The sequence below is a fragment of the Eurytemora carolleeae genome, unplaced genomic scaffold (genome assembly GCF_000591075.1).
Source record: "Eurytemora carolleeae unplaced genomic scaffold, Eaff_2.0 scaffold485, whole genome shotgun sequence".
Classification (NCBI taxonomy): domain Eukaryota; kingdom Metazoa; phylum Arthropoda; class Copepoda; order Calanoida; family Temoridae; genus Eurytemora; species Eurytemora carolleeae.
Genome location: NW_019396418.1, coordinates 1 through 18,392, shown reverse-complemented (window position 1 = coordinate 18,392; position 18,392 = coordinate 1). Strand labels below are relative to the sequence as shown.

The 18,392-nt window shown below is 33.3% G+C and overlaps 2 protein-coding genes across 2 annotated transcripts; both read right to left on the bottom strand.

Annotated features, from left to right (window-relative positions):
- Positions 1 to 148: 148 nt before the first annotated feature.
- Positions 149 to 11,012, bottom strand: LOC111702928 (zinc finger with UFM1-specific peptidase domain protein). The gene is made up of 15 exons (XM_023474741.1): positions 10,873 to 11,012; positions 10,739 to 10,820; positions 10,408 to 10,537; positions 9,238 to 9,653; positions 8,681 to 8,776; positions 8,391 to 8,474; positions 7,574 to 7,624; positions 6,639 to 6,734; positions 5,650 to 5,783; positions 5,339 to 5,407; positions 4,442 to 4,531; positions 3,800 to 4,039; positions 2,519 to 2,696; positions 1,545 to 1,700; positions 149 to 1,233 (listed from the first exon to the last, which is right to left on the bottom strand). The coding sequence occupies exons 1-15, from the start codon at positions 11,001 to 11,003 to the stop codon at positions 1,150 to 1,152; spliced, it is 2,037 nt and encodes a 678-aa protein (XP_023330509.1). The 5' UTR covers positions 11,004 to 11,012; the 3' UTR covers positions 149 to 1,149.
- On the bottom strand, positions 10,966 to 18,022 carry LOC111702931 (DNA-directed RNA polymerase III subunit RPC5). Its single transcript, XM_023474745.1, has 6 exons — positions 17,981 to 18,022; positions 17,427 to 17,465; positions 15,031 to 15,103; positions 12,754 to 12,794; positions 12,217 to 12,345; positions 10,966 to 11,164 (listed from the first exon to the last, which is right to left on the bottom strand). Exons 2-6 carry the CDS (start codon positions 17,439 to 17,441, stop codon positions 11,054 to 11,056), a joined length of 369 nt encoding a protein of 122 aa, XP_023330513.1. The 5' UTR covers positions 17,442 to 17,465; positions 17,981 to 18,022; the 3' UTR covers positions 10,966 to 11,053.
- Between the last annotated feature and the right edge of the window lie 370 nt (positions 18,023 to 18,392).

Here is an 18,392-nt window from a genome sequence, read left to right as displayed (position 1 = left end):
GACAAAAGTTACCTAAAAAACCGTGATTTTGAACAAATAAATGTAAGTGTATGATAAAAAAATTCAACGTTTTTTACCAAACGCATAGCTATTAATACTATAGGTGTGAATGTGAACCAGAGTCTGAAATTTTTAAAAATCTAGAAACCTTAGTTTGGTTGATAATTGTTCTCTAAAGTTCCAGACTCATACCAGCGATGATAAACTGATTATCAGACGCGGTAGGATTCAATTTGTGAAAAATTGAATCCTCAGTCTGTTTAAATAGTAAATTGTAAAGGATACTATGATATTTATGATTTACATATGATTATTAAAAAATATAAATTCGATTGTTTAAATAAAATTTAACTTAAGTCTTTAAATGCCCTTTGGTTTACAAAATACTTAAATGGGTGGTTTGAAAAGTTGGATTTAAAAGAAAAGTAGCATAAGATTGTGAGTACAATCCATGTATCGAGAACAAGTCGACTTCAGATCTTTTACTAATGTACCTTTTGCCCCTTTTAGGGCATCCCCTTAAAGTTTCTTTGGAATGATCTTTTCGAGCAAATCTGATCTGATCTGAAACGAAAAATTGAAATATGGGTTTCTTCTCTTTTGTCGTTCATAAAAGACATCTTCTCCTGTCTTTGAAATTTTGAGAAATCTTCTGCGTTTCTGGTCCATGGAGAAAGCATGTTTAATGTTAATATGTTCTCTATGGAATCCTGATAGATGAGACGGGGTTGTATCTCCTCTATATGTTCTCTATGGAATCCTGATAGTTGAGACGGGGTTGTAACTACCCTATATGTTCTCTTTGGAATCCTGATTTATGAGATGGGGTTGTATCTCCTCTAAATGTTCTCTATGGAATCCTGATTAATGAGACAAGGTTGTATCTCCTCTATATGTTCTCTATGGAATCCTGAAAGATGAGACGGGGTTGTATCTCCTATTTAAGTTCTCTATGGAATCCTGATAGATAAGACGGGGTTGTATCTCCTCTAATGTTCTCTATTGGAATCCTGATAGATAAGACGGGGTTGAATCTCCTCTATATGTTCTCTATGGAATCATGATAGATGAGACGGGGTTGAATCTCCTCTTTATGTTCTCTATGGAATCTTGATAGATGAGATGGGGTTGAATCTCCTCTAATGTTCTCTATGGAATCCGGATTGATGAGACGGGTTTGTTTCTTCTCTCTTCTTTCTCTAATTTGCTAAGTGTCCCACACACTTTTACGATCTGTAAATAAAAGTTATATATTTTCTCTTCCGTCCTCGCACTGTAACGATAGGAATGATTCATGATTTATGACCCTCCCCCCTCCTTTCGATTGATCGTGGATATGGGGGATAATTTTGCTTAAAAGGATGTTTGCGCGGAGCACAACATTATTTTTAAAAGAAATTTTTGCTCTGAATTGGGGGATTTTAAAAGGGGAAAGTATCAAAAAGGATAAAAAACCTTGCCTTTTTTAATATAAAATTTTCAACCCCCCCCCCACCCAATTCATACAAAAATCATTTACAGCCCCTCTCCCGTCTGTATCTGACCTGGTACTGAGCACTCTTCAGGTGAACCAGGGATTTCCGAACCATCCTGAGAGGATTCTCTAGTAGTGCTCTAGAAGTATGACTAGGATCTAGGACTAGGAGTTTAGTTAACCCGGATACAGTTCTCTCAATACCACATATAGTTCTACTGTGTCCCTAAACATATTAAATGGTTTTTCGAATATATTAAATTCTAAGAATTCTCTAGTTTCCAATCCCAGATTAGATTTATGTGAATTACTTAAAAGATTGGCTAAATACCTAAATTCATATTAATCTAACTCATGCTGTAGAGGAGTGTTAAAAACACGAAACAGTTTGTACAGCAATAAAATTGAAAAATAATCTGTGTTCTACTTATCAGGTATAAATTCTCTTTCACAAATATTTCTATTAATTGATTTCATATCCTAGCTATCAAGAGTGAGAAAAGAAACAACTCATCATAAAAAGAAGTAGGGTTACAATAATTATTTATAACACTGTTATTTTGGTTCGCAGTGTTATAAAGTTTTTGGACAGAAATTTTCTCTTTATCGAGAAGGCGAGAACCTTCAAGATATAGAGAAAATTTGAGTCCAAAAACTTTATAGCACGTCATGCCAAAATAATAGTTATAGGTAAATTTATGAAACGTTTCTGTACTTATCTTATTTCAGTGGTTAAACTTATCTTATTTCAATGGCTAAATTTGAAACAAAGCAGAAGTCAATATATAAAGTTGATTTCAATTTTAGTTTTTTTTTTCAATTAAAAAAAATATTTTGGAAATATCCTAAATTTTTTGAGAAAATCCGGGAACCAATCAAAACTTTAAAGCTCACGTGCTATTACAGCTAAATTAACTTCAAGTTTCATAAAATATTTTATTGATTAATTCTGTTGAGGTTCTTTAAAGCTCTACATATTTTAAAATACAATCATTTTGGTAGAACTCTTATAGTTCGATAATTAATGAATATTCTGTTTCACACCTGATGCTGAAGATACAGGGGAGGTTTAGCGGACCCCTGAGTATAGTATGTGTTGACCCAGTTAACCAGCTGAGGATGAGTACCCTGTTCTCCACTAGGTTTATGGAAATCTATCAGTTCTGCCTCTATCCCACAGTATGTGAGGATTGTATATATTTCTGTAGCTCCGATCCATTTCCTAAAAGTAGTAACATGCCTTCAGTTGGTTCGTTTTGTATCGTTTTTAATTTTTATCTTCCAGGGTCAAAGTTTGGCATTGTAGAAGACGAGAAAATATTTTTCAGAATTGTTTATTCTTAACATTATCATGTCAAATTTTGACGCTGACAGAAGATATATGCAAAAATAATACAAAAACGCTGGAAAACCGAACTTGATTTAACGATTGTTTTTGAATCGTTTAATCAATATTTTTTTAAGATAAAGTTAAATAAAAGAAACTTTAACATTTCAGTTTTGAAATCTTAATTTTTTTTATTAACTCTAAAATAGACGATCCAAAACGATTAACGATCCTATCTAAAAGAAGGACAGAGTCCAAATTTAATGAATTTGAGCCGCGTCTCAAATCCGCCAAAAACCGGTTTCAATTGAGCGCCGGCTTAAACCTTGAAACATTGAACCAACCATATTTGTCAAAGTGACGGTAATATGTATACGACTTCATAGAAGAAAGTACAACGAAGAAAATAAAAATGAATTTCAAATTACAATCATCATAAAAATACATTTCGCATTATAATTCAGCTTAATAACCAGCCTTTATAACTTATTCGTACCTCGTGAAAATTCATGACAAGTAATTATACTTCAAATAAATAGATTGATGAATAATTAATCAAAGCGAGAATTTTATGAAATTTTAATTTTTTAGTGGAAGCATATTACAAAAGTAAATTTTACATTATGTCTGATATATATGTTTTCATTTCAAATTGAAGAATGTCAAAGAAATTGAGTCTTTGCCACAAACTCTAATTTGATCATCCTTATATCTTTGCAACCTAACTGTGTAAACATTTTAAAATTCAATGTTAGATAATTTAGTCGTACAGGATTCATAGTTTGAAATATCTAAGTCTACTACATTGGATTGCAAAGATATAGGGATTATAAAAACAGAGTTTGTGGCAAAGACTTAGTTCCTTTGTAGTTTAAATTTAACTAAAAACTTCGGGTACTTTTCAGTGACGAATTGAAATAAATCAAATCAGAATTTTAGGATTTCTAGAGACTTAAACAAGCATAAGTTCAGCATTTCAAGAATTTCAACTTGCATACCTAGTGTTCACAATCTTTCCACCCAGCTGCTCACAGCCGGCCCGGTCAAACCCTGCACGCCAAGCCTGCTCTAATATCTCCTGGAGTCTAGGGATTGACGGCATCCCGACCCTGTCCACAAGATTCCGGTTGAGTGAGATATTCTGCGAAACTAGGTTCCGATTTCCGGAGAGATTTTCCAGTAGGACTCCACGGTACTCTGTAGAGTTTAGTAGATGTGAGAGAAGCATCTGCAGATTTCTAGCCGAAGAAAAGATCATTAAAAGATTAATTTAAAAATTCAAAATTTTAACGATGAAAAAGCAAGATAAATGTTGACCCTATCAACAGAAGGAGGAAACCCCCGGGCGCCATGAGCCTCCGCTATGCAGAAACGAGCCTCCCAGATTTGCTATGCAGTAAGAGCATCCACTATTCAGTAAATGAGCCTCAGCTATATAGCACAGGTTCCCTAAAACTCTTGGTTTTTACATGCAATAAGGAATTGTTTACATTTTTTTATGCCACCTTGTAGAAAAAAATATAAAAATTCTTTATTAAATGTAAAAACCTGTAGTTTTTAAGAAGCTGAGTTATATAGCGGAGGATCGTTGCGGCCGGGGATTTAGGATTGCATTTTAAATCTTTCTTCTCCGGGTTTACCTGAATCCGCAACCCCAACCCTTATCTCCGTATGTTGATGAATAGTGATCCATCCTTCCAGATACACAACTCAACCTTACTCCGATACTCCTGTTCAACAGGAAAATCGTTAGATTGAAAATTAGATAAACAAAGCAAAAACATTGAAAGGAAAACCTGAGAGAAAATTTCTTAAAAATTGATAGTAATTCAATTAGGTATGGCTAGTTTAAGAGTACTTAACCAACCTGGTGGAGAGAGAATTAAACCAGCCTGGTGAAGAGGGAATTAAACCAACCTGGCGGAGAGAGAAATAAACCAACCTGGTGGAGAGAGGATTAAACCAACCTGGTGGAGAGGATTAAAACAACCTGGTGGAGAGAGAATTAAATCAACCTGGTGGAGAGAGAATTGAACGAACCTGGTGAAGAGAGGATTAAACTAACCTGGTGGAGAGAGGATTAAATCAACCTGGTGGAGAGAGTATTGAACCAACCTGGTGGAGAGAGTATTAAACCAACCTGGAAGAGAGAGTATTAAACCAACCTGGTTAAGAGAGTATTAAACCAACCTGGTGGAGAGAGTATTAAACCAACCTGGTGGAGAGAGTATTAAACCAACCTGGTGGAAAGAGTATTAAACCAACCTGGTGGAGAGAGTATTAAACCAACCTGGTGAAGAGAGGATTAAACCAACCTGGTGGAGAGAGTATTAAACCAACCTGGTGAAGAGAGGATTAAACCAACCTGGTGGAGAGAGTTTTAAACCAACCTGGTGAAGAGAGTATTTAACCAACCTGGTGGAGAGAGTATTAAACCAACCTGGTGAGAGGATTAAACCAACCTGGTGGAGAGAGTTTTAAACCAACCTGGTGGAGAGAGTATTAAACCAACCTGGTGAAGAGAGTATTAAACCAACCTGGTGGAGAGAGGATGTATAATTTCTGATATTCCATGTGTAACACTAGAGCCATCATCTACTCCGGACCTTTAAAAAAATATTTTACGGAAGTGATATGTAAAAAGTAAAAAAATATTCCGTTGAATATTTGATAAGTTTTTAAAAAGGGATTTTCTGTGCTTGAGTAAAAATAAGTTTTAGTATCCTTGATCAATAACTGGACATAAAACCATATTTAAAACCGGTAAAAATGAAGTTCACAAATTTTGCACAATCCTAATAAAGGTCTATAATCTGCAGATGACTGATATAATGGAAATCTATAGAACCTGACACTAGCAGCAATATCTGCTTTCTTCTCATAGAAATCCTTAACCGAGAGTTCTCCTTTAGACACAGCTTTCATCATACACGCCTCGCTCTGCTCGCGGAAATTACCGTCGTTATCCATCCCATACTGAGCCTACAAGTACAACAACTATAGATAAACATCCCATACTGAGCCTACAAGTACAACAACTATAAATAAACATCCCATACTGAGCCTACAAAGTACAACAACTATAGATAAACATCACATACTGAGCCTACAAAGTACAACAACTATAAATAAACATCCCATACTGAGCCTACAAAGTACAACAACTATAGATAAACATCCCATACTGAGCCTACAAAGTACAACAACTATAGATAAACATCCCATACTGAGCCTGTACAACAACTATAGATAAACATCCCATACTGAGCCTACAAAGTACAACAACTATAGATAAACATCCCATACTGAGCCTACAAGTACAACAACTATAAATAAACATCCCATACTGAGCCTACAAAGTACAACAACTATAAATAAACATCCCATACTGAGCCTACAAAGTACAACAACTATAGATGAACATCCCATACTGAGCCTACAAAGTGCAACAACTATAGATGAACATCCCATACTGAGCCTACAAAGTACAACAACTATAGATAAACATCCCATACTGAGCCTACAAAGTACAACAACTATAGATAAACATCCCATACTGAGCCTACAAAGTACAAAAACTATAGATAAACATCCCATACTGAGCCTACAAAGTACAAAAACTATAGTTAAACATAGAAATGAAAGAGAAAGATTTAAAATGATTAAATTCCATGTGGTTTCTCTGAAACTATTAATATTTTTTTGCGGATAATAAATGCAAGCTGTAGAGACAATGGAAGAAATTGTGAGAATTTGATTTTAAAAAACGATAATTTTGTCCTACCGATAGAATTCATTTAAGAACAATATAAACTTAATACTACTGAAAGTTCTTACCCTAAGATTTTGAAATTCTTTTTCTTCTTTATATTTTTGTCTTGCTTTCTCTCTTCTATCCAGTTCCTCAGCCAGTATTTGGTCAGATATTGGGTCCTAGAAATTAAATATTTAAATATAACTTTTTCAGATTAGTTTCAACATAAAGCAACGTAACAACAAGCACTACGCAGTACTTTTTCTATTACAAGTCTAAAGATATTTAAAATGTCGGTAAATTAAATTAGTTTGCAATGGTAGAGGTAGTTGGCTTACAAAGTCAAATTTTGCAAACCACAGTTGCTTTATTCATATTTATAACCGTGTAACCGTTTAATGGATTTAAGGTTGGCGGGATAGAGATTGTTTTCATGTATCCACCCACTTTACTTTATCTAAACCTGGACTGATACCATTGTCCACATTTCCCTTGTTTTATTAAGCACTAGCTCGGGTTCCCAGCTTTGCCTGATAATTGAAATTAAGCTATGAAAATCATACTACTCAACTTAGAATTTTTAACCTAAACTGGGAAGATCCTCTTGGTTCTACAAAATTTGATTCATATTGGTAAAGGGGTTCCTCAGTTTTCATCGGATATACAAACAAACAAACAGAGATTACTACTTTATATACATATATTTACCTGAGAAGGTTTACTGGGTCCACCAGGACTAGAGAAATATATTAACCTGAGAAGGTTTACTGGGTCCACCAGGACTAGAAAAATATATTTACCTGAGAGGGTTTACTGGGTCCACCAGGACTAGAGAAATATATTTACCTGAGAAGGTTTACTGGGTCCAGGACTAGAGAAATATATTTACCTGAGAAGGTTTACTGGGTCCAGAACTAGAGAAATATATTTACCTGAGAAGGTTTACTCGGTCCAGAACTAGAGAAATATGTTTACCTGAGAAGGTTTACTGGGTCCAGGACTAGAGAAATATATTTACCTGAGAAGGTTTACTGGGTCCAGGACTAGAGAAATGTGCGTCAACATGGACCTAGCAAAATATATTCAGTATTTATCTATTCAAATTATTTTATTTTAAACTGGGGAAATTGTTTAAAACTATTACAAAGTTTCTCCGTAAACCATTTTAATATTATCAAACCACTTAAATTCTTTAAACTTCAAGTTAGCAGGCAGTAAAGTGACAAGAAAGATTTGGATTTTTACTAAATTATATTTCTAGTGCACGTTGTGCTACTCTTTCAAGCCTTTTAATGCATTAACGGAAACCATTTATCTCCGTACATAATAAAACAACGCCCATTAATATTTTTTTGTGCAGATTTTTCGGTTCTAACTTGTGAATTTTAATAAAAATGTAAATAAATCTTTTTTGCAGCCCCATCCTAAAACTCTGAACGACCATAATCTTCCCTTGAACCAATGCAAACCAACTAAATGACAAGAACAAAAATATATACTAGGGTTAGGCGACACTTCCGGTAATAATCTTTTTTGTTTCTGACTTATTTTTCGTACACTCTAGGTTGATAAAAATGAAAAAGTTCACGGATTTATGATTTTATTGGGGGATTTTTATCAAAATTTGTTGGAGCCACAAATTATCAATTTCGAACGTCAATAAAACTTCTTTGGGGTCATCTTTATGTATGGAGAATTTATTAACATCTTTTTAAAGATTTTCATTGTTCAATGCTTTCGCAATCTTTAGGACACTATTGCAGATTTTTCTGCAAACAGATGGTGGATTTCTGGTGGGGTTAGATGTCAACGTACAATCGGGTTTGCGTGGGTACCTGGAGAAGCTTGGAGTTCCAGCTTGTTTCTCCGCAAACAGGACAGGTATAGTTTCCGTTAGGATCCGTAACTTTGCTCTTTACCTTAAATAAAGAATTTATGGTAATTCAAGAACCCACAGGCCATCAAACAAATGCTGACGGATTTTTAACACAAAAATCTTGATTATTTTAATATTTTCAGATATAGACGATTCAAGCATTGAATATTGACAGTTTAATTTATAAAAGTTGAGCTTAAAGTTCAAAGTAAGGAAATTCTGTTTGAATGTGAAGGTTCAGTATCCTACCGGAGAAAGATCAGTGTGTAGTGAGGAGAAGTGTGTCTCCAATGCACCCGGAGTTAGGAAACTTGAACTACAGAGAGGGCATTGATGTCTCTCAGCCTAAATGGTACTCAGCTATTCTATATAATAAAACAAGACATTCACATATATGTTGCGTATAGCCGACCAAACGGCTGGACCGAATGGGCTGAATTTTTTGTGGACATTCATGGGTAGCCGGAGGTTGTTATAAGCTAAAAAAAATCGAAAATTTAAAAAAAATTCCACTGGCAACGCCGAGCTTTTCAGCTAGTTGTGATATAAACTAAAAAGTAGCAAAATTGAGCGTTTACAAAGAATTACTAAGATGTTATTTCGATCATTTAAAACATAAATTCACACTGTGAGACGTTTTATACTAATTTTTTTTTACCTTTATTTCTCTCGAAAAATTAAGGTTTTGGTTCAACGGAATCGTTACAGCTGGATATATACAATAGTCTATGTCCTGTCCTGTCCTGTCCTGTCCTGTCCTGTCCTCTCCTGTCCTGTCCTGTCCTGTCCTGTCCTGTCCTGTCTACCTGTACAGCAGGAGAAAGCTTGTCCAGGTGTTCCCTGTTAACATGTTCCTCTAGACGACCTGGATCTGAGTCTGTAAATGGACACATAGGACAGGGTAGAACCTCAGGACTAGGAGCAGAAGTGGGTTGGGCAGTGTTAACACGAGATATTGAGCTACAGCCACCTGTTTGCCGGCGGAGAGGTAGACTTAGGTTTGATTTATCTAACTTCACTTCCTCACTTTTCAATCTTTTTGTTCCAGAGGGTGCACAGGATAAGGTTGGAGATACGGAGATATGGTTTGAACTTATACTCAGAGAAGGTTTGTAAGGTTTCTCTACGGCAGAGACAATGGTTGTATCATCCTCTGTATCAGATTCGTCATCACTCTCAATAAATGGGTTTCCAGGGGTACCCGGAGAACAACCCAAACCATCTGAATAATCGAAACTCATTTGGAGAAAAAAAGTAGAATAGAAAGTACATTGAAAGTTGACTTTATCCACCTACATCTGATAAATATTGCTCCAGAATCTAAATTTGTTGGAAATGAATTCTTTTAGAAGAGAAATTTAAGGTTTTAATTTAATACCTGCTTTTGCAGGGAAGAAAATAGGTTTGAAATATATTTTAAATCCTTTGGTTTCCGATGTCCTGCAGAGTTCTGCATTGTAAATATATGTATCGAGAAATCTTCGGAACATCTTCTAAATTAAAAGAGTAACCGAGGAAATGAAAAGAAACGGATAAAACAAAACGTTATTTATTATTAAAGATTTCTCTTTTATTTTGAACATAGATAAAAAAAATACAGGAAGATCTTCAATGGACAGATACGAACTTTAAAGTGACGCTATTCATAAAGCGACATGTCCGATTTACAACGGTACCTTAAAAGCTTTGTCCGTTAAAAAATCAAGAGGTATGTTTTTCTTTTTAAGAACTGTTAATTCTCAATGGTGGTTTTCTATAAAAGTCACTTGCAAGTTTCTACTTGCAGAAAATGTCAGAATTTAATACTTTACAGACAATATCTTTATTGATAAGATGAAGGTTTAAAGGGTACCGTTGTGGATCTAACACACCCCTTGGTAAATTGAGGGCCACTTGAAGTTACAACAACCCCTTTAAAATGAGAAAATAAAATAATAATCTAATGATAAGCTACGACTAAGGGAATGAGATGGTTCCTGCAGTTAATCCTCTCTCAGCTGATTTCTCCAGGTCCCACAGAGAACCAAACTCAGAAACATTCTCCAGGTAGTGACCATCCTCACTCTCAGGGGTTAGGAAGTCAAGGTGATCAGAGTTCACGTGTATCTAGAATAGAAAACCTGTCCTCACTCAGGAAATATCTAATTGAATATTTTTATTCTAATCACTTTAGTTGCAAAGTGTTGAAAAATATAAATATTTTCAACACCTCCTGACAGTTCTTGAAATTAACCCCCTCCCCCTGCAGGGAAAGGATATTTGAGAAATTAGTGTCTCCTATAAAGATAAAGAAAGAGTTTCAATTACCTGAAGTTGACTAGGAGTAAGATTTATATCACAGAAAGGACAAGATGGACTACCCTCTACATGAGCAATCACCATATGTGACCTAAATAAGTAAGCAATAAAAAAAATATTTTTTAACACCATTTTTTAAAAACCTTAGATCCTCCTCTTTAAATCCATCCTCACCACAGAGTTCACAAGTATAGACCTGTGCTCTGAACTCTGCCATCCCGGCATTTATGACAAGATTTTCTGAAAATATAAATAATTCTGCACGAAATCTCATGTATATAAATGGTATAAAAATGTTGAAGATTAATTCACTCCTCTTCGACTTTATTTGAACTTGTTTAAATATTGGTTTGAAGGTAGATCAAGGTCTATATTTTCCTCCATCTTCTCACAGAACAAGTTCTGGCTTTCATCGTCCCATCTCCGACTCCGCACCTAAATAAATAAATGATATGTTAGAAAATAATTTAATTTCTTTAAGGGATTGAAATCGTAATTTCAAGTGATACTCCATACAAAAATGACAATGTCCAATTTAAAACGGTTCTGTTGAAACCTTTATCTTTTGTCGCTTTTCTATGTTTAATAAGGTGTAATTCTGATAATTCTTATATATTTTTCTGCAGTAGAAATGATAAAGTTATTTTTCTGGAAAAACGAAAATTGGAAATAATATTTTTTTTCTTTTTCAAAATTATGAACATTTATATATATTTCATACCTAATCTGACAAAGCTTTTAAAGGTACTATGTGAATAGTACACGAAGGGTCACTTGAAATTACGATTACAGTCCCTTTAATTTTACCACCCATACTAGTCTAATCGTTGAATGATTAGGACAGGTATACGTGAGCATTTACTTGTACCGGCCGGTCTTGTGTACCAAGTTTTAAGCGCCAAAATAAGTTATTTGGATTGGTGTGAACTATGCACCCTTTCTATTAATATCGAAATGAAACAATGAAATGACCGCTATAGATTTAAATCTGTGTCAAAAAACGTATCGACTTTGTTTTCTTCAATTGACAAAGGGCAGTGTGGCTTCAAAAACAAATAATTTAAAAGAAATATTGTTACACTTTGTGTCAAAGAAACAAAATAAATTATTGGCGCTGTAATCAAGGTTTAAATGTTATATTCATAAAGAATTTAGTACATTGTGAATGTGTCGCAGAAGTGTAGAAAAGTGAACCTCCATTTATAGAGTAAAATGTACGATTTAAAACGGAACCCTATAAACCTTTCTGATCAAGGATAGGCGAAATATATTTTTTTTTCGCTTAAAATTTAATTATTTTAATTGCAACTTCTCTGTAAAAATGACTTTTGCAGCAACGACAATTAACACTCTTCATTCATTTATGTTTAAATAGTGCCATTGTTTTATCATACAAGCCACTGTTAATGGTTACTTATAAATGAAATAAAGTCTAGTCCCTTTATTACACAGAAAATCATCTGTTTGTCTGTGATGCCTCGGTTTACCTGGTTAAACTTCATATCTATCCAGGGTTCCTCTTCCTCTCTCTTTATCATGGTTGAATAGCTCTTCTCCTTCCATTTCAAGGATCTATCATTTTCTCCTTTACTAAACTTCACCGTCACAGCTTCAGGCTATAATAATAATAATAATGATTTTTTTTTAGTTTTGGATTCAAGTTCATATAATAATAATCACGATCAATCCTTAATCCCTAATGATTAGGCTCCATTTAAGTTCCTCTGTTTTAACTCAAAGAGCTTAGGTATCTTAATCTGTGTTAAACGTCCGCAACCGTAACACTTCACTATAAGGGGGGGGGGGGGAACATCACCCGTTAGGCTTCCGAGCCACTTTTAACCAATCTTGCTTATTTGATGTTGTACAAAGAAAATCAACTTTATAAGTGAATTGGGTCTTTGTACGTGGTCCACGATTGTTGTGTTCTACTTTCATTGGACTATTTCTTATGAGGGTCTTACAGTCGGCTTTCTACTCCATAGTTTAATGGGTCCCACTGCATAAAAAGAATATTTTCCAACCTTGCTCTCTGTTTCAGGATCGTCAGGGTCTACAGTTCTCCCTAAAAAATATATTTAAAGGGACTGTAAGCGTAATTTCAAGTGACCCTTCATGCGAAGATGGCAATGCCCGATTCACAACTGTACCTTTGAACCCTTTATCTGAACAATAATGTGGAAGAGGTTGTAGTTTTGTTCAGGATTAATAAGTGTTTAATTCCTATGTTTTCCAGCAACATAAATGCAAAGCCACTTGTGAAGAGAAAACACAATTATAAAAAATGGCTTTCATAAACATTGATAATAATGATATCTAATTTATACTTAATCAGCCAACGCGATTGAGGGTATCGTTGTATATCGAGCATTGACTTCTCTGTGTGGAGGGTTACTTTGATACTGAGACCAATTTAGAAATAGAAACAGATTCAACATAAAGATATATTTCACTCTTAACTATTTGGACTAATTGTAGGAACTATTTTTATAAAAACAATAACAAATATTGTTGACTTTCCTCGGCAGGTAAAGATGGCCGGGCATGTTTTATTAATTGTTGTTTGTTTTACTTAAACCAGTTCCTGAGCAGTCAATATATGTCTCAGTATGTACATAACCCCTTTCCCCCGTAGGGTTTCCATTTTCCAACGCAAGTGGATTTTACTTGCACGCAATTGCGAGCCATTTAATTCCGCGCAATTCTTTCTGGAAAACATAAAAATTCTATACAGTAATAATCTAATTTTACAAAATGAGATATATATATATATATATCAAGTTTTCTGAATAAATGTCGATTAATTCCGGGTCTTTCTGGTGAGGACTTTATAATTAAAGCAAAAATATTTTTTAGAAAAATAAGTAAAAGAAATTATTGAATCTTAAAGAACAACAAAAAGAAAAATCATTTTTTTAAGCTGCCTAAAATAAACAACAGATTTTTCATTTCAGTTTTAGTTAATTCATAATTAACTTATTGCTCTAGTAATAAAGCAATTTAATTTAAAGAAAATTGCATTTTTCAAATTAAAAGATAAAATCAGTAAAAGTACGTTGATTATAGTCATTCTATTTACATGGTTTCAAGAAATTAAGTAATTAAGAGAACACGTTAATTATTAAAACAAAGAGGTCAGTGATGCATATTAATAAATAAATATATCATTTACGCTAGAGAATAAAATTTTAAGAATTCTAAAATTCTAAAGTATATCAAGATGTCAGGAAAAGGGTTTTCTTCACAACCCTACTCACAGCAATTTGCAGAGAAAATTATAAAAAAAATCATATGACAGAGCCAACAGCGTCAACAGAACTGATTTGTAGCCTTTGACTTAAAAATGTTTGAGCTGCGAATCGATTTTGGATAAGCGCTTTGTTAGATTCCACTTTGAAGGTTGGAAAAATCCTAATACATTCTCATGTTAGAACAATCATGTTCTAGAAAACAATCCCCGCCATTAATATTATTATTTTGTTTAGCGTTAGATTGAATTGTCCTGGCTTAAAGGGAATGTAAACGCAATATTTAGTGACCCTCCATGTGGAAGATAACGTCGTGTTTTTCTAAGAATAAAATGTTCTTCTCTGTAAATTTCTCTATTGATGCACAAATCAAATCAAATCAAATCAAATCAAATCAAATCAAATCAAATCAAATCAAATCAAATCAAATCAAATCAAATCAAATCAAATCAAATCAATCAAATCAAATCAAATCAAATCAAATCAAATCAAATCAAATCAAATCAAATCAAATCAAATCAAATCAAATCAAATCAAATCAGACTTTTAGGAATGTCCTACTACCACATGACAACTTTCGAAATGACGTTACTAATTCTCAAGTTTAATGTGGGCTTATGATTCGTAAAGACCTTCCGCGGATAATGTAAAGCGTGAAAATTTACAAAAATGAAACTGCTATCTTAAGGATCAAGTTCAATGGACTAAGATTCTTGTCATTACGTCGGACATCCGACATTATTGCCAGACCGCCAATCACAGATTCTACTTATCATATTGAGTGCATTACTCAACATGGTTAATAAGAGGATGAAGAGAATCAACAAAGTAGAATAAACAGCTTGAACAAACAAAACATCATCTTTTTCATTTTCATAATTGATCAAACAAAGATTTTATGAGTACTGTTTTAAATATGGGAAATCCATCTTTGGATACAGGGACACTTGAAATTTCGCTTACAGTCCCTTTAAGAGTTAACAATAGAGCCAATCAAGAGAACTAAAATACTGTTGCAATTTTGATGAATAAGAAATACTAATGGATTAATACCTTCAACCTTAGCACGTTTATCTGATTTATCCAGATAATTCAGGTTCGGTCTCACAGAGAGCACACCCTTCACCTTAACATATATATCTAGATTTATAATTTGTTGTTGATGGATGATCCAAACAACAAAGAGTTTTACATTTTTTGCAAAATATATTGCAGTCTGGAATGAACCTATTCAGTTCTTACGAACTACGCAACTCTTACTAACTATTCAGTTCATACGAACTATTCAGTTCATACGAACTATTCAGTTCTTACGAACTACGCAACTTTTACTAACTAGTCNATTCAGTTCTTACGAACTATTTACTATTCAGTTCTTACGAACTATTTACTATTCAGTTCTTACGAACTATTTACTATTCAGTTCTTACGAACTATTTACTATTCAGTTCTTACGAACTATTTACTATTCAGTTCTTACGGACTATTCAGTTTTTACGAACTATTCAGTTCTTACGAACTATTCAGTTCTTACGACCTATTCAGTTCTTACGAACTATTCAGTTCTTACGAACTATTCAGTTCTTACGAACTATTTACTATTCAGTTCTTACGAACTATTCAGTTCTAACGAACTATTCAGTTCTAACGAACTATTCAGTTCTAACGAACTATTCAGTTCTTACGAACTATTTACTATTCAGTTCTTACGAACTATTCAGTTCTAACGAACTATTCAGTTCTTACGAACTATTTTCTATTCAGTTCTTACGAACTATTTACTATTCAGTTCTTACGAACTATTTACTATTCAGTTCTTACGGACTATTCAGTTCTAACGAACAATTCAGTTCTTACGAACTATTTTCTATTCAGTTCTTACGAACTATTTACTATTCAGGTTCTTACGAACTATTTACTATTCAGTTCTTACGGACTATTCAGTTCTTACGAGTTTGAGTTACCAATGTGTTTCAAAATTGTATACCTCATTGAATACTGCTATTAGAATTATTTTTAATGTGCCTAGCTAGATGTACGCATAGGTACTTGATTGAAAGTGTTTCACAATGTTTACATTTAAAAACTATGTTAGCCATTATGTTAGATGTGTGTCTTTCTATGAGACTATTGAAGCAAGTTTTAAGCGTTGCATTAAATTTCTTTCTAATTTATGCAAAAATGGCCTTAACACAGTTCTTTGCAGAAATTTATTTTCTATTGCAAATGATGTTTTGTAAATCTATCTGATCTTAGTAAAATGTAAGTTAAGAAACAAATGAAATATTTTGATGTCCCATTGTACCCTGCATGGGAAATTTCGATTATACAAGAACTATTAAATACAAGAATGAATAATTTATATGTTGAAGGATTCAATGATTACGTGATACTGAAATGCTAAATATGTTATGTAATGAGTAATGATCAATGTCGCCTATTTGTGCATAATTTTGCATATTCTTTTTCTTTTGTAAGAACTATATTCGAAATATCTAAACAAGGGAATTGAGTTTTTGCCACAAACTCTGATTTTCTAATCTCTAAATCTTTTCAACAAAATGTCGTAGACCTCAGATATTTCAAACTATGAATTCTTCAAGACCAACAAACCAAGTTTGAAACAGCAAAGGTTTTTTTCCCTCAGGTTAACAAGATATAGGGATGGGAAAATCCGAGTTTGTGGCAAAGACTCAATTCCTATAAACTACACCATTTGAATTTGTATGTGTATTGTATATCTTTGTGTGATAATAAATCTTTATAATAATATAATAACCCTCTAATTCAAAAATAATAATAATGTTTTCTTCAAAAATGATATCTCTTAAAATCCAGTCAAATAGATTCTAGTACAAAAGATGGCAGCGTAGAATTTGTACACTCTCAGTACAGTTGTATTCTGACGTCACAATTGTCAATTCAGTTTTTGTGTTCGACAAAATTGTGAAAATAATAGTGAAAGTTCTAGAATAAAGTGCTTATCTTACAGTAAAATAAGGGCAATTAAATGTATTCTTTATTTTCTGTTTTTACACTTTTTGATTTAATCTTGAAAAACATGTCAACTAATATGAGAAAATTCAATTTTTCTTGTTATATTTGACACTTGTGACGTCGTGTATAATTGGTTCATTTCTCTGTTGCCATCTATTGTACTTGATAATCTATTTGGGATGAGTAGAAATTACGTCCACTTCCCTTCTAAGAGGATGATTAATTACGACTGGGGAAAGAAATATACCAGCTATGTTCTCAGATAAAATGTACTGCAGTTTCTGGGAGAAACGTAAACAAATTCAGGGATGCCCAGGCTGAACTTTATTTATATCACTCAGACTATGCAGTATGATAGGTCTTACTTTATTCCTTGGTCTGATGGATTTGGTCAATTCAAATAAGATATTTGATATGTAGGAAAATGATAAAAATAGGATCAGAATACATACCTGGGTTAGATGCATCTCTCCGTTATTCAAAATTCCTATATCATTCATAACATATTCAAGTTATTCTACAACATAGCAATCTTAAAGAATTATAAATCTTTAAAAAACTTTCTGCATTTCTACAAAATTTTAGTAAAATTATACCACTCCTTAAAAAAGTGATTATTTTTCAAAATGAAAAACAGATACGCTTATTATTTACGTTTACCTTCATAATTTTGATATGTAATATACAATTATATTAAATTTAAGCAAGTGAACCCTGTTCCATCGTTTTCCTTGATTTATTACATTTTTCAAATTTTCAGAGAAAAGATTTTTTATTGATTTTCTTTCACAAGAAACAAAATTGAAAGGATACAATGGATTTTCAAACAGAATAAGAGAAATTTTTGAAAATGAAAGCGTTAATTTTTGATGGTGGGTGGTTGGTTAGATTTTATATCAAAATTGACAAGTCTACTATTAATGTTATGCTCAAACACCAAAAAAGAAAACTTTATGGTTTGAAAAATCCAACAATTTTTTTAAAACTTTGTGAATATATTCCCTATTGCATATCTGTTAGTATCATTGACTGCTTTGCCGCCAGACAGAACCTACAACATGTTTTCTGTACAATTTGAACGATTTTACACTGTGAAATGTGCATTGTAAACCGTGCACTGTACTGTAAAGATGTAAAGATGTATACAGTTTACAGAAGTAGGTCAAATTAAAACGTTCAAAACATAGGATGAAAATTGATAAAATCAAATGAAATTTTTTATTTGTTACATGTCTAGAAAGCATTCATGAATTCTGCATTGAATTGTCTATTTTCCTAAACTTGCCGTGTCCCCTCCCCTCCCCTTCCTCGAGACCCTTCAAGTAAATAACACTTGTTTCGAAACTTACTTAACTATTTTTCTGTGTTAATTCAGGGAAAATTTTAATTACTTTAGTTTTAGTCCGCATTGCCCTCGG

Bases quoted from the DNA above. Each gene is read 5' to 3' on its own strand.
- LOC111702928 (XM_023474741.1), bottom strand. From the start codon at position 11,003: ATGAGATTTCGTGCAGAATTATTTATATTTTCAGAAAATCTTGTCATA. The intron at 10,538-10,738 runs GTAATTGAAACT...TTTCTATTCTAG, and splicing joins TTACTCCTAGTCAACTTCAG to ATACACGTGAACTCTGATCA. The intron at 6,735-7,573 runs GTAAATATATTT...TTTAATTTCTAG, and splicing joins GACCCAGTAAACCTTCTCAG to GACCCAATATCTGACCAAAT.
- LOC111702931 (XM_023474745.1), bottom strand. The intron at 12,795-15,030 runs GTATTAATCCAT...TATATTTTTTAG, and splicing joins TAAACGTGCTAAGGTTGAAG to GGAGAACTGTAGACCCTGAC. The intron at 11,165-12,216 runs GTAAACCGAGGC...TTATTTATTTAG, and splicing joins TAGATATGAAGTTTAACCAG to GTGCGGAGTCGGAGATGGGA.